Here is a 14,865-nt window from a genome sequence, read left to right as displayed (position 1 = left end):
GGAACAGCCAATAGATATTATTGCATAAAGCAGTCACGTTTCGTGCATCGTACATAATGAATGCCACAGATCTAGCCTTTCTCAACTTGTGGACCGTGTGTACTAGTAGATAATGATGACCTAAAGCATCCATTGTCCGCTATCGTCAACCATCTGTCCTAGTTAGTGCATCATTTTCCATTTAGAAAACACAAACTTCAAGTTGTGAGCAGTTTTCATCAGTTTTTTGGTAGTCATTATTGAACTGTGTTAATTGGTTGTAGTTGCTCAAATAAGTCATATGGTGGTGTTTCTTTTAGCTGGTTGCATGAAAATGCGAACAATTGGTGCTGAATACTTGGAGTGAATTTAAATTAAAATTGAGGGGGCATTTTTCATCATTCAAGACTGATATTTTCTTTCTGCCAATATTTATACCAAGAAAACACAGTAACTTACGAATATTTGCATTTACAGAATGAGTAGAAAAGGGCATGCTACTGGGAGGGCAAAGAAAATAGATGATCAAATTTTAGCCCTCAGAAACATTACTGGAGCATTCAAGTACCTGTAAAAGAGAGAACTGTTGAATCACCCATCTTTTTTATTATCATCTTTGCCTTTATTAAACATTTTCTTTTTTTTGTGTAAATAAATTGACAATAATGCTACTACAGCAAGTTCAAAATAAATTACAAACAAAACCAGCGAACAACACATGTATTTGATGAATACCTGTTTTGCAGACAAAAAGTAAAATGGCTTGACAAACATCTGGTGATTACCGGAGAATCTTATGGTGAAGTACAAAAGTTACATTGTGGTTTTTGTCATGCTTTACAACCAGAGATCACAAATTGGCAATTACACACTGCTGCAAGTATTCAGGGCTGGGTTGAAACCCCAGTTAATAACAGAGACAGAGCTCGGGCCAGCGAGAATAACTCTGAGACTTTGCTTGCCATTTGTTAGGATAACCATCTCTTCAGGGAGTTTGCAAAGACCAGGGGAGTGCTATTGGGCAACAAGAAAAGAGGAGATGCTGCCCGTGGAGGATGGAGTGAGAGAAGGTAGGTTCAGGCAGAGGACTGTCAGTCTTAAAACAACTCGCCCATAAGGAGCCCAACCCTACACACCCTTTAACCTGCCTTGTGGCTGTGAAGGAAAAATTAGCATATGCTTAGTTCTCTGGCAGTAGGCTGCTATCTTTCTCAAACTGGCTTTCTGAGTGGAAAGATAGATTTCCCAAACCTATCCTTTTTTTTTCTCCAAACCAACGACAATTTTAAAGGGAGAGCAGCACTGCTGTGTGTTAGCCGGTTACCGATGGCACCCCACTGAAGTGTCCAAAGCGTGCACAGGTAACTTGACAGGCATACAGCAGGAGGGCTAGCTGTGACAGCCTGGGAGGAGCCAGACGCTCAGCATTTGGCCGCCAGAGTCAAATCCCACTGTTTGAACAGCCTTTTTGATGGGTAACATTTTGCAGCTGTTGCTGAATCGCCAGCTCCGATTCACAGGGTGATGTGAACTCCTTCTTTCCCAGGAGCTGCGCCAGCACGCCACATCGTCGACATTCAGCCCTTTGGCCCAGCACAGCATTCGTACCAGCTATGCATTCCCATAAGCTGTCAGCTTGAAATGCTGTTTAAAGCATTTGAGAACATGTCCACACTTGAGGAGTGATCCAAAGCTAATCAAATGTAATGGATCTTTAAATTGACTTGAATAAGCTGGAAATCAGACCTCTGAAGCAATTGCTGCTCAGGTTACTTACCACCCCTGTGCTAGGGTAAACTGCCGCATGAAGTGTGTTCACCCTGAAGCAGCGATCTGTCAGCGTTGGAGCTACAGTGCTACAATATCTATTTACAGCTTTGGTGAGCCTCTCAGCATGGGAGACCCTGGAGAAATGGGAGATCAAATGTATAGCACAGCAACATTCAACAAGCATTCCCCTAACCTTCAGTGGGAGCGATTTGAGCTTGGTGGTCGCCCTCAGGTCAAATAAGTATTCAGCCAGTGGCATTTTACCCTGTTTATTAAGATAAAGAGGATTCTGAAACACTTCCTAGCATTTGCTGTGGGATTTGCAGGGTCCTGCACAAAGCCCTGTGATCTCTGCATCTCCGAGGGGGTTTTCTGCGCTGCAGGCGGGCGGAGGAGGGGGACCCTTGCTCTAAACCAGATGCTGCTTCCTGAAGCCTTGTCTCAGTGTTGGGCCACATTCAGAACAGCTACTGTAATGCATTAGATGGACTTACTTAAGTACATCTTAGATCTAAGACTTCTGGCCTGTATCAGAAATAGTGTGGCCAGCAGGAGTAGGGAAGTGATCGTACCTTTGTACTTGGCACTGGTGAGGTCGCACCTCGAATCCTGTGTTCAGTTTTGGGCCCCTCACCACAAGAAAGACATTGAGGTGCTGGAGCGTGTCCAGAGAAGGGCAACGAAGCTGGTGAGGGGTCTAGAGCACAAGTCTTATGAGGAGCAGCTGAGGGAACTGGGGTTGTTCAGTCTGGAGAAGAGGAGGCTGAGGGGAGACCTTATCGCTCTCTACAACTACCTGAAAGGAGGTTGCAGAGAGGTGGGTGTTGGTCTCTTCTCCCAAGTGACGAGTGACAGGACAAGAGGAAATGGCCTCAAGTTGCGCCAGGAGACTATTAGATTGGATATTAGGAAAAATTCTTTCACTGAAAGGTTTGTCAGACATTGGAACAGGCTGCCCAGGGAGGTGGTTGAGTCACCATCCATACAGGTATTTAAAAGACATGTAGATGTGGAGCTTAAGGACATGATTTAGTGGTGAACTTAGCAGTGTTAGGTTAACGGTTGGACTCTATGATCTTAAAGGTCTTTTCTAACCTAAATGATTCTATGATTCTAAGACAGCAAGTCAGACCCCTTCCCTCCCAGCTTGGCAGATCTTGGCACCTTTTTCTTTCTGAGAGAGAGAAAAAACACCCCGTTAACTCATGGATGCTGGCTGAAGGCAGTCCAACTATAATGCCTGCCTCTCCCTATTGACACAGGGCGAAACAGGCTCCATACTCTGGACTTTACATCACTCACTGCTCACTCACTGGGGAACTGGACTGGGTAGCAGTTGTCTGACTAAGCCCTGTTGACTTCATCTCCTGCTTCATTCATCTTCCTTCATCCATTATCAGATGGGTTATTGGCTGCTTGGTGAACTATCAAACCACTAATGCTGGCCCTTTGTTGCTGTAGGTGATTTCCAGCATGCAGAGTTGAGCATCACCAGTCTGTTGATCTTTACCCTGCTTCCTTAGCCCTCTACTGAAGAATGGGACTGAGCATCATCTGCCAGAAGTCATTAGCTTATTTCACTCACATTTCTCTGTGTCTTCTGCCTAGACAAAAATCGTCCTTACTGCCCTCAGCACTGCATCAGTGGCCACATGGTTATAACGTGTGCACAGTGATTCCTTATGTTCCCAACGTGCAGTTACAACCTTGCACTAAGATTTTACTGTAGTAAAATACAGAAGTACTGATCAGAAAGGAAATAGTAGGTGCTGGTTGTTCACAGCCCTTTCTTCACAAGGGCAACCTCACTTCAGAGATGTAGGCACAGGTTCTGTTCCACGTGGGTATGTGCCGACACTTGGGAAGAGGGGAGCGGTGCAGTCTTGCCAGGGCACAGGCTTTAGGAGCACAGCTCCCTGGAGTGCCGGCCCATTGTGCTTCGGTGTTCTCGTTTGCAGTCATTGGGATGTCTAAGAAGAAGTGAGAACAGGGTTTACCTTTGACAAAGCAGAGGAACCAAACCAAATTTTACACTGAACCTTACATGTCTCTGTATTGTCTCCAGGACAGCTTGAGCCATGGAAATTAAACTTAACCTTGCAGACCCTCTCAACTACCCAGGACAGCAGATGCAAAAGCACCAGAGACAACACCAAAAGAATTAAATTCTCGTATTATAAGCTTTCTTCAAGATTTTCATCCAAATTTCTGTTCAGGTTCCTACTGTTGAAAACCAGATACAAAGTGTTAAGTCCTACTCAGATGGTTTTATTTCACACTTTATGGATATATAATAGAAATTACACCATGTATGGATCTAAAAGCAAATAAATGGAAAAGAAGTACCAGTTTAAAAAATGATTATAATTCATTCTACAATATGGTAGTTAACATTTATTTGCATCAAGCTGATACTACTGTTCATTTTTAACTGTCATTATTAACAACTTGTGGAAAATAAATTTTCGGTATTCCATTTCTTTCAGTCATTTGTGTTGCTCTTTCATTTCACTCTGAAGAGACAATGAAATCAGTGTGCCTTATGGCTCAATCACTTTCCACTTTCTGATTCCCCTTCACTAACTGGAAAAAGTAATTTGGTAAATTACACAAGAACATACAAATGAATCATGACTTCATTTTATGAACTCCTAAGAATATCTGTGCTCATCTTAAATTTAGTAAAATCTGCCTGATTTTAATCTAGGTCTGAAGCCTGGCCAGCAGCATTGTCTGTCTGCATTAATGTGTCGCGGTGTGCTATAGAAGTGGGATCTGCAGCGGAAAGCTGTTGGCAATGAAACCCAGTGTCCACACTGTCCATGTTGTGCGGGTTTACTTTGAAGTAGCCTTAGTCTGGATGCACGTTAGCAGTTGGAGCACGTCCATCCACTGGTTTGGTTTCACACACTCCAGGAGCGTTCTGCAACTGAAATGTGGCAATTAGGGACCATAGGGAGAATTGCTTAAAAACATTCTCCTGATCCAGAACAAAGCACTAACAAAGGCACACCAGATGAAGCCCAATTCCCCATCACCTTGTTGTTTCTATTCTTATGTTCTCATAACTGAAGTACTGATGGTTAAAATCAAGAGGAGAAAGATTTAGCCCTCGAAGAGTACAGATAGCTAAAAGAACATGCTTGATCATTCAAGGTGCAGAGAGTTTTTCATAAACACTCTCCAATGAACTCCTGAAAATTGCTGAAAAAGAAAACTCTGGTTATTCCATGCCTGAGATCCTTACGTTTTCCATTAAATTGTTGGCTGGCTGTGCTGAAACAATTTGTGATGTTAGCTTCAGCTAGTAGAAACAGGTGCAACTCCAGTTGTCACAGTGCAGGTTTGGCAATCGGCAGCAGCAGAGGGCTGGCTATTAATGTATACAATTTTTTTGAGCCTGTACTTTTTTTTTTTCCCCAAAGCAGCAGGTTTCAGCTGTCCTGACTGTTCTCACCATCTCCACTCTCGCTGTCAACAAAGAACGGAACCCTGATTTTCATGGCCGAGTATTTTAGCGAGTACCACATCCCATGCCACGTAGACCAAACCATGCCATTGTCATGGGATCCATTGTACCTTCCTGTTCTGTAGTATCGTCCATTGAGGTTTACGGCATGGCACCTTGTAATGATGTAGGAGAGGAAAAAAAGGAGATTAGGTTTAGCGTGGGAAGACATTGCATCATTACAGTGAAGTACAATTTTTACACAACATACATTTAGAAATATCAGGGCAGGTTTCATTGACAGGTTCAGACACCTAAATATGTCTATACTGAACTGGTTATCTAAAGTCCTACAATAGCCCATGGAGATCTGGTTAATGCATTTAATGGAACCCAGAGAAGTATGTGGGTCATCCTAAAGTAGACACCTACACTGGTCAGATAATTCAGCCTGTTGACTCCTTCAAGAGTATTAACTAGGGACATGATTCAGTTGCCTAAACAGAGGGGTGTAGTGCCATTTGGTAGGCTCTAGCTCAAGTGTAGGCAGCTATGTATTGACACCTAAAAATGCAGATGTCTTTTAATCAAGGTAAATCCCACTATTGATTTGTAGCTTCACTGACTTCAATTTGTATGTGCTGAGGGCCTGGTCAAAGAAGAAGCTCATCCTGCACTAATGCAGAGAAAAACTGAGAGCAGTGTGTCCATGCTTCCAGGGCTGGTGAACCTGAGTCTCTGTCTGTTGATGTGTAGGGTATGCCCAACTAGCAAACATACCATCAGGACTACTAAGGGGTATCTAACTCACCCCCTAGACATGCTCCACAATGAAGTGGAGCTTCTTCACCTTCTTCACACTTCACCTTGCAGTGGCTGCAGTTGTTTTCTTTCCTGGGATATAACTCGAAGCACTTTCAGGAATTTTAATTGGGCTCTTTTCCTTCCAGGTCATTCCCCCCTATGCATTTATTCTGACCCATTTTCCTAAAATGAATCCAACTTACCTGTGGCTCAGTTTCTTAAAATGAATGCAACTTGCCTGCTTTGCTTCATAATAAAGGAAGCAGATTGCTTTCCTTTGAGGATCTGTAGGTGTGAACATCTTTGATTTGGCTGTGCGAGGTGGCAAACGCACACAGCAACCTCCAGCTGCTGTAAGGCAGGCAAGTCCTTTTGGCTGTACAGCCACGCACACCCTATGCATCCGAGAGGAATCAACTGTTTTCCATACCTGTTAAACCACCAACCACCCTTGTTCTCTAATGCACAGTTGCCTCCCAGGAATCGATCGTGATCCTTGTCAGACGTGGTGAACTGCATCCCTCTGTGCGAGGCTGACCACTGATCTTCAAAATTGCTTCCACCAGACAGAGCGTCACCAGCATTACCAGAATAGGTGCCAAACCATAACCTGTAGTTGTCCTGCAAGAATATGTGAAACATGTCTTTGATATCAGCTCTTTTTGCCCTTCCTCCCATTTTTCAGATCAAATTTGCGCTGGCCATTGTATCCACTGTCAAAGGTATGACTGTTGAAGTCAAGGGTGACTTTTGGCCCCATGCTTTAATGATCCTAGTGTAGATCATGGCAGGATTTAAACTTCCAGAAGGGATTGCTAATTATGGCTGCCACTACAAGGGGATTCAGGCTTTATTGTCCTTCAATAACTGTTTGATACACCACGCAACAAGCTGGAAGGCTCTTCCTAGCTCATCAAGAACAACTTGGCAGGAAACTGTGCCAAGTAGTTCCCTTCATAAACTGATCAGTTGTTCAGCAAGAATAACTCCTTAGGAGTTTCGCTCCTCCAAGAGCTAGAAGCCATCTGATTTCTAGCTAAATGGTCCTGTCCTGGCAGGAATACTTAGAATAATAGTTCCATTGTGCACAGGATCTAAGAGACATTTGATACGAGATGGATGATTACTTATGTGGTGTGGGCTTTTCCCTGTCATCATATTCCACTTTTATTTAGGAAAAATAGCAATAAGGTATTAAAATGAAGCTGTTCAAATTTTTCATAAGAAAACTCTAATTGCAAACTGAATGTAATGCATACATTTCTGGAGTGGTGATGGAGTTGGAACTAGGACTAGTCCACGTGATGGAACTCATGACCTTGTGTATTTGGGCCACTTACACATAGTGTTCAGAAAGGCACTGCAAAGAACAGCACCTGCATTGAGCAGGATGCTGTCTAAAGCTAGAAAGCAAACATGAAAATACAGGGATATGTCTGTCTTTGGGCTTTCTGTGCCTGTAGCACTAAGTGTAGTGCTACAGGTATGTCCCTTCAAGATAGGAACTTTCAACCGCTCTTTCAAATCTTTGATTAGAATTCACTGTCTTCTTTTAAAACAAAGTAGAGAGAGTTTGTTCTGGTGATTGCCTTTTATGTGACAGCCTAAAGCAGTCTCCTAGGAAGTAGGAGAACAGGGTTCAGTTTACTTGCAGAGGTTCAAACCCTTACCTCCTCCCTCCCTCTCTTAACCATGAGACCGGAGGCAAACGCACATGGGCACCCCTCTGCCCTGCCGCAGAGAGCTGCTGTCCCTGCAGCAGCGGAGTTAGCAAGACAGCACGCATGATCCTGTCACCCAGTGGCTTGGGCACTCAGTGGTTGTGAGGAAGAAGTCGCAGGCTTATGACCCTGCTCCCAGGGCTTTTTGTCAGTCAGCCAAACCAGGAATCCCAGGGAACCAGAGCAGGTAAGTTTTGCAGAGCTGTAATTACAACCCTGATAATGAAGTCTGATGCTGCACATGCAGGTGCCCCACCCTGACAGATAAAACAAGTAAATCACCACTCTCTCCATTTCTTACCTGCTCATTCGCAAGCTGGAAATTTTCATAGACTGCATAACGTCTTTCCCCATGCCAGTCCATCAGGTCAATCTTTAATGAGCTCTCTCCTAAACACAAAGTGGTGTTCTGTTAAATGAACTATCTCATGCAAATTGGAAAGAAATTTGTGGAGGGAAAATACTTGCACCTCTAGCGAGCAGGTCATAGATGTGGTCGTTGCCCAGCCAGTATTCATCATTCTTGCCCTGGAATTTCCCAAATCCCAGTTTGTAATCATCCCATTTCCTGCAGTGAGATACAAATATCAATTTCAGCATGTGAGGGAATTAGACCCTTTGTGAGACTTAGCTATGGTAACAAGTAAAACTTCAGCTGTATCTCTAGATGTTGTTTTCTAAAAGTTTCTGATTCGCTGCAAGCTAAGCTGAGATTTGTCACTCTGCCTTAGAAGTAAATACAACTCACAGCTTACTTCTTGGCCTGCTAAACCTGTGCACACACAGATACTGGGATCAAACCTTCAAACTGCCAGATGCAGTGCTCGCAGAATGAGGTTGTCAGTCAGATGGAAGCAGAAAGCAGCAGCTGTCATACCGGTCTTAAGCAACGCATCTGATATTGTTCTTCAGAAAGTCGTAATTCAAATGCACTCCTGGCTGGAAATGAATGTTGCAGTCTAATATATGGTACAATCTGGGATGTATGATGTGATACAGTGAAGAAACAGAAACTGAATAGACGCTTCAGACAAAAGCTTCCAGATGAAATTCAAAGGAAAATATCTGGTTCTGCTTTGTGCTCCTGTTCCATTCAAATCTATTTCTGATTCGTTGACCACTCTCACCTCTGCTTTTTCAGAGGATTACTGTTTGGATATGGCAACTTGTCCTTCAAAGATATATACTTATTTTTATCAGCATTCTCTGGCTTCATCTTTCTAAGAGAAAGCCACGAAGATGATCAGAGAGCTGGAACACCTCTGCTATGAGGACAGGCTGAGAGAGTTGGGATTATTCAGCCTGGAGAAGAGAAGGCTCCAGGGAGACCTTATTGCAGCTTTCCAGTACCTGAAGGGGGCCTACAGGAAAGCTGGAGGATGACTTTTTACAAGGGCATGTAGTGATAGGACAAGGGTGATGGCTTTAAGCTGAAAAAGGGTAGATTTAGATTAGATATTAGGAAGAAATTCTTTACCATGAGGGTGGTGAGGCACTGGAACGGGTTGCCCAGAGAAGTTGTGGATGCCCCAACCCTGGAATTGTTCAAGGCCAGGTTGGACGGGGCTTTGAGCAACCCGGTCTAGTGGAAGGTGTCCCTGCCCATGGCAGGGGGGTTGGAACCACATGATCTTTAAGGTCCCTTCCAACCCAAACCATTCTATGATTCTATGAGTCTATGAAATCTCCTGCTGTTACTTTTTTTTCATCATTTCATTCTCTTAAAATCTCCGCTGTTATTTATGTATTATCTTTGATAGTCACATATCCTGAGGCCCATGTTAAAGATGTGACAAGAAAACTTCCTACCCTGGTACGGCCCTCAGATTATTATCCATTATTGATTCTTCAGGTACACAGTGATGAAGTTGCGACATGAAGCTTGAGGGCAATCAAGAGAGACTTCAGGGCCTTAGGGTAACTGGTCGGGGGATCAGGAGCACAAGTGGTGTTCTGCTACATCCTTCCATTGGCAGGGAATGACGAGGAAGAAGCAGGAAGAGCCAGCTGATCAATACCTCTCTGAGACTGGTGTTACCGGCAGAATTTTGGATTCTTTGACCGTGGGTCGCTCTATACGGCACCAGGCCTGCTGGTGACAGGCGGGGAACGTCTGTCCCTGAGGGGGAGAAGGATCCTGGCGCAGGAGTTAGTGGGGCTCATTGAAAGTAAGTTTACAGATGACCCTCAGTAAGTTTACAGATGACACTAATTTGGGCGGGAGTGTTGATCTGCTCGAGGGTAGGAAGGCTCTGCAGAGGGATCTGGACAGGCTGGATCGATGGGCTGAGGCCAACTGTATGAGGTTCAACAAGGCCAAGTGCCGAGTCCCACACTTGGGTCACAACAACCCCAGGCAACGCTACAGGCTTGAGGTCGAGTGGCTGGAAAGCTGCCCCACAGAAAAGGACCTGGGGGTGTTGATTGACAGCCGGCTGAATATGAGCCAGCAGTGTGCCCAGGTGGCCAAGAAGGCCAACAGCATCCTGGCTTGTATCAGAAATAGTGTGGCCAGCAGGACTAGGGAAGTGATTATACTGTTGTACTTGGCACTGCTGATGCTGCAGCACGAATACTGTGTTCACCTTTGGGCCCTTCGCTACAAGAAATGCATTGAGGTGCTGGAGCGCATCCAACGAAGGGCAACGAAGCTGGTGAACGGTCTGGAGAACAAGACTTATGAGGAGTGGCTGAGGGAACGGAGATTGTTCAGTCTGGAGAGGAGGAGGCTCTCTACAACTACCTGAAAGGGGGTTGTAGAAAGGTGGGTGCTGGTCTCTTCTCTCAAGTGACAAGTGATAGGACAAGAGGAAATGGCCTCAAGTTGCACCAGGGGAGGTTCAGGCTGGATATTAGGAAAAATTTCTTCACTGAAAGGGTTGTCAGACATTGGAACAGGCTGCCCAGGGAAGTGGTTGAGTCACCATTGGTAGAGATATTCAAAAGATGTGTAGATGAGGAGTTTAGGGACACGGTATAGTGGTGGACTTAGCAGTGTTAGGTTAGCGGTTGGACGTGATGTTCTTAAAGGTATTTTCCATCCTAAATGATTCTATGATTCTATGATATACTTCCTGTGTATCATCATTTCCAGTTTTACTAACTCTGTGTTTATTCCCTCTCTCATGTTGTTATCAGGGATATTAATTCTGCCTGACCTACATACTACTCAATTCTGCTCTTCAGGATGTTTTTCGTTCACCTATGCTGAGAGCTGAACTACCACGGCTAGATAACTACCACTCTCTGGGCAAGCCATCTTAGGGCCAGTTGAGGTAGCTTTGCAATGGACTGCACTCACTGTAAGAGACACTAGACATGCCCTGAAATTGTGTGCGCTGTGACAGTGAATTAATCTGCATAGGGATGTTTCTTCTTTACTGTGCTACCAGAGCATCTCTGTTCCTGGAGGTTTCCAGGTGAAAGTCACCTCTCTGGGATTTTGCATAGAGAAAGGACAAGCTGGACCAGTGGTTTGGCATCTTTTTGAATTATCTCAATACGGTAATAAATGTTTCACCATGCCGAACATAATCCTTGGTATGAGAATAGATAATACATTTGACAGGTCTCAGTCTATGTGCTGGCAGCGGATACCTGCCAATTTGGAGCCTTCGACAGTCTCCAATAATGATAAAACAAATATGCACACATGTATGTGCTTAGTCAAATGCAGAGAAGCCATGGAAAAGGTGTTATAGGTCCATTTTGAAAATGGTCTCCTGCTACCACATTGTCCTAATGCACAGAGTTATCATCGCTAAAGGATAGTCTTGCATACCCTGCTTCTCAAATGTTGGGTTTTGCCAGGCAGCAGGACGGGGGTGGGAGCTGGAGGCCTGACTGCAAGCCCTGTTGATGCAACCACGACATACCCACCTGTTGAAATTTTCCTTGCCATTACTCCGCCGCTGAATGACGGTCCATCCTCCACCATCAGACATGTCACAGTAAGCCAGGAAAGGCTCTCGGTCTGCTCTGGGCCTGATCCGGTAGTAGCCATTTTTGGTATTCTTCCGATTATACACTGCAGAGCAATCTAGGCAGATAAGTATCGATTTGTTAAACGGTGAGGAAGAAAGCAAAGGGGTATGTGCAGGCAAGAGAAGACATTGCTGAGAGTCTGTATAGGACAAGGACACTCAGGCAGTGGGTGTATAGCTCTGCAAGCCCTGCAAAGCCAAAGCAAACAGTTCCGTAATGTACCAGCAATGCTGGTTTGCAAACTGCTGGGCCTGATGTAGAGCAGCAAGGCTTGAGAGCCTTTACAGCCATGCCCTATGATGGAGTCATTCCCAAATCTCTGGTGAGATACAGGACAGCTGCAGCTCAGGCTGGGGCTATAGCACGGGAGCAATGCAGGACCAGGGCTGGTTCTGTCAGCAAGATCGTTTGCAGGGAAGCTAATTTCCATGTGGAAGGTAACCTCAGCTGTACTTCAGATTAGATGGGGGCCCAATATTTTTAAAATAAGAGGCTAAGTTCCTGTGACCAGGTCTACTAGGGCTGTATCAGGAGAGTGCCTTTAGGGCCTCAGTGCTTCACACTTTCAATGTAATGCCCACGAAGGAGAAAGTCTTGGCTACAGGCCATGATTCCAGTTATGACAATGTTCTCAAAGTGACACCAAGGAACAGAGTATGCATGCTTGCTACTGTGCTGCAGAATTGATGGAGGAGCTGAGGAACAGGGAGGCTGGGCTCCTCCAAACAGGTTTCAGTGCCTGCAGCTGAGCCAGGCACTCCAGGCTCACTTAAGTCACTCAGGGAAAATGGGCTCTTCAAGAGCAAGACCCATCTCTTCCTAAAGCAGGTCTCTAAAGTAAGTCTGACGGAAAACAGCTGAGAGGTGCCTGTTCCTCTCTACACCAGAGTCCCAGGTGAGAAGCCCAGCTGCAGGTGTCTGCCTTGTACCTGGGCAGTAGCTGCCTAAAGCCGGGCCAGCTGACTCCGGCCCCAGGGGATGTCTGCTGGTACCAGGGCCACCAGTCTGCCCTCCTCTTTCCCATGTATCTGACTGCATTTTAAAACACAATCCACTTTAAAATTTCTAAAACTTTTAGCAGAAATAAAATATGACATATGGGACACTGCAGGGAGAAATAAACATTGTGGCAAGCTGAAATTTCCACATACGCTACTGCAAACCGTACCTTGGTCATAGACTATCAAATTTCCACTGGTTGTGGGTAAAAGTATCTCATGCTGCACGCTCCTGTTGCCTGAGAACAGCCCACTTTTTGTTCTATGGTAAGTGTTCTCCAGGATGTCCTTCAGTTGCAGTTCATATAAGTAAAGCAAGTCTTGAAGCTGTTTTAACCTTTGTCTTAATTTATTGTTGTCTAGGAGGCAGATATCTTTTTCCTATGAGAAAATAAAACAAAAAACCCCATGCTTCAGTCAGTGGTAAGAACAGAGAGGTAGAGAGAGAAGGAGTATCTGTCTCCTCTTGATCCTAACATGTCACACTACCTCTGTGGATCAAGACAATTCGATGGTGGTCTCTCTCTAAGATACACGAATCGTGCAAAGTTGAGTTGAACCCAGTGGAAAAGGGTTTTCTACAATGACCTTGCCACTGCTCAGAGCATTCCAGAATATGATCAGATACGCAGAGAATTACTTTGGACAAAAATCATTCATCTTGACTCCCATTTAATGAACTCAAAGGGAGTGTTTGCAGACTATGAAACGGTTCGGGGTAGTAAGAGGGGGAAAAAACGGCTCTTGCACTGCAGCCAGGTCAAACCAGCAAGGTTACAGAAACATCTTCTTGTAAAACTGGAAGATAAAAGAGCTGATACTTGGTGCAAATCAGCGGAAAGCAGTGAGCCTATCAGGATCAGAGGAGTAACTTCAGAGCTGCATTACCACAACCAAGACCAGAATCTGGTCCACACTGACTGGGATAAACATTTTTGGCAACAATCTAGTCTGTGACTGGTGTTACTCTGTTAAAAACATATCAGAGCAAAATCTCTTCCATGACAACCAAGCAAACCCGTGCAAAAAGAATCAGTTGCTATTTTCTCTCTGAGCAAGCTGGCTTGAGTGATACCAGGTCAGGACCAGTTCTAGGCATAAGCAAAACAAGCAGTTGCCCAGGACAGCAGACTGATGAGCATGCTGAAACATGGCTTCCCAGCTGCCTCTTCCTTCTCCTAGGACTGTTGGATTTCCTCCACAGAGGATTTCCAGGCTGGAGGCCCACAGGAACCTGCTGCAGACAGCCCTGAGCTCACCAAACTCTCCTTGCCAAGCTCCGTACCTCCTTGGGATGGCCCAAGAGTAATTTGCTCATCAGAAGAGTACAGATTGCCTCAGACTATGCCTACCACCTCTTCCCCTTCCTGCTTTTTAAATCATAATGAATAAATGAAGGCAGTTTTCCCTGAAGGAATGGAGCATAGTATTTCTTCAGTGGCCATAAAATGACTTTTTTTTTTCCTTAAGGGGCTTTTGTTGTTGTTTTTAATTCTTGGTAATGTCTGTCCAGCTGCCCAGAGAGCTGCCCATCCTCTAATGCCATGAAAACCCTGTATTATCAAGACAGCAAGAGTGACCTTCCTTTAGCTGCCAGCAGACACCTTTCTGCTTTGCTCTTGCAGGTCCATGTCCCTTTTGTGGGGGAGCACCTATCTCTACATGACTGGGAATGATAAACCATTGAGAGGTTGTACAGACACTGGCTAAGAGATACACACCGACAACCTGGGTGCAGGTGAGCCGAAGTTGACCAGGAGAAGAAGCAGCAGCAACCAGGGCATCATCACACTCATTTCTTATCACCTGAAAAGAAGCATTGACAGGCTGCACTGGAGGTTTCTTTAATTCCTCTCACAATTTAATCTGCCCTCACTATCATATTTAATTCCCCAGAAAATGCTGCAGAATTTGTTAAGGAGGTTGCTTGAAATTACAATCAGGACAAAATAAGGGAAAAGACGCATGTTAAGGAGAAGCTGAAGCACCAGTGCAGCATGCTGACAGGGGAACTGAGGCTTAGGTCCAAGCTCTTGTTTCCCTGGAGAAATAAATACATGGTGTGACTCTCCAGCAGCCTCTGCCCGTTCTCCTGAGTGCCCACACACACAGGAAGTCACTCAGCAATAACATGTCTTTGGAGCACTCCTTGCCAAACTGG

At 44.9% G+C, this 14,865-nt stretch overlaps 1 protein-coding gene across 1 annotated transcript; it reads right to left on the bottom strand.

Annotated features, from left to right (window-relative positions):
* Positions 1-5,183: 5,183 nt before the first annotated feature.
* On the bottom strand, positions 5,184-14,500 carry LOC104254701 (fibrinogen-like protein 1). Its single transcript, XM_009808543.2, has 7 exons — positions 14,426-14,500; positions 12,875-13,085; positions 11,602-11,761; positions 8,193-8,290; positions 8,024-8,112; positions 6,432-6,622; positions 5,184-5,373 (listed from the first exon to the last, which is right to left on the bottom strand). Exons 1-7 carry the CDS (start codon positions 14,498-14,500, stop codon positions 5,184-5,186), a joined length of 1,014 nt encoding a protein of 337 aa, XP_009806845.1.
* Between the last annotated feature and the right edge of the window lie 365 nt (positions 14,501-14,865).

This window comes from Gavia stellata, chromosome 1 (assembly GCF_030936135.1).
Source record: "Gavia stellata isolate bGavSte3 chromosome 1, bGavSte3.hap2, whole genome shotgun sequence".
Lineage (NCBI taxonomy): Eukaryota > Metazoa > Chordata > Aves > Gaviiformes > Gaviidae > Gavia > Gavia stellata.
The sequence above is the reverse complement of the archived record's forward strand: the minus strand, read 5'-3'. Positions and strand labels throughout refer to the sequence as shown.

Coding starts and splice junctions, on each gene's coding strand:
- LOC104254701 (XM_009808543.2), bottom strand. CDS start 14,500: ATGAGTGTGATGATGCCCTGGTTGCTGCTGCTTCTTCTCCTGGTCAAC. Junction 13,086..14,425: donor CACCTGCACCCAGGTTGTCG/GTGTGTATCTCT, acceptor ATTTTCTCATAG/GAAAAAGATATCTGCCTCCT. Junction 11,762..12,874: donor TTTGATAGTCTATGACCAAG/GTACGGTTTGCA, acceptor TTATCTGCCTAG/ATTGCTCTGCAGTGTATAAT.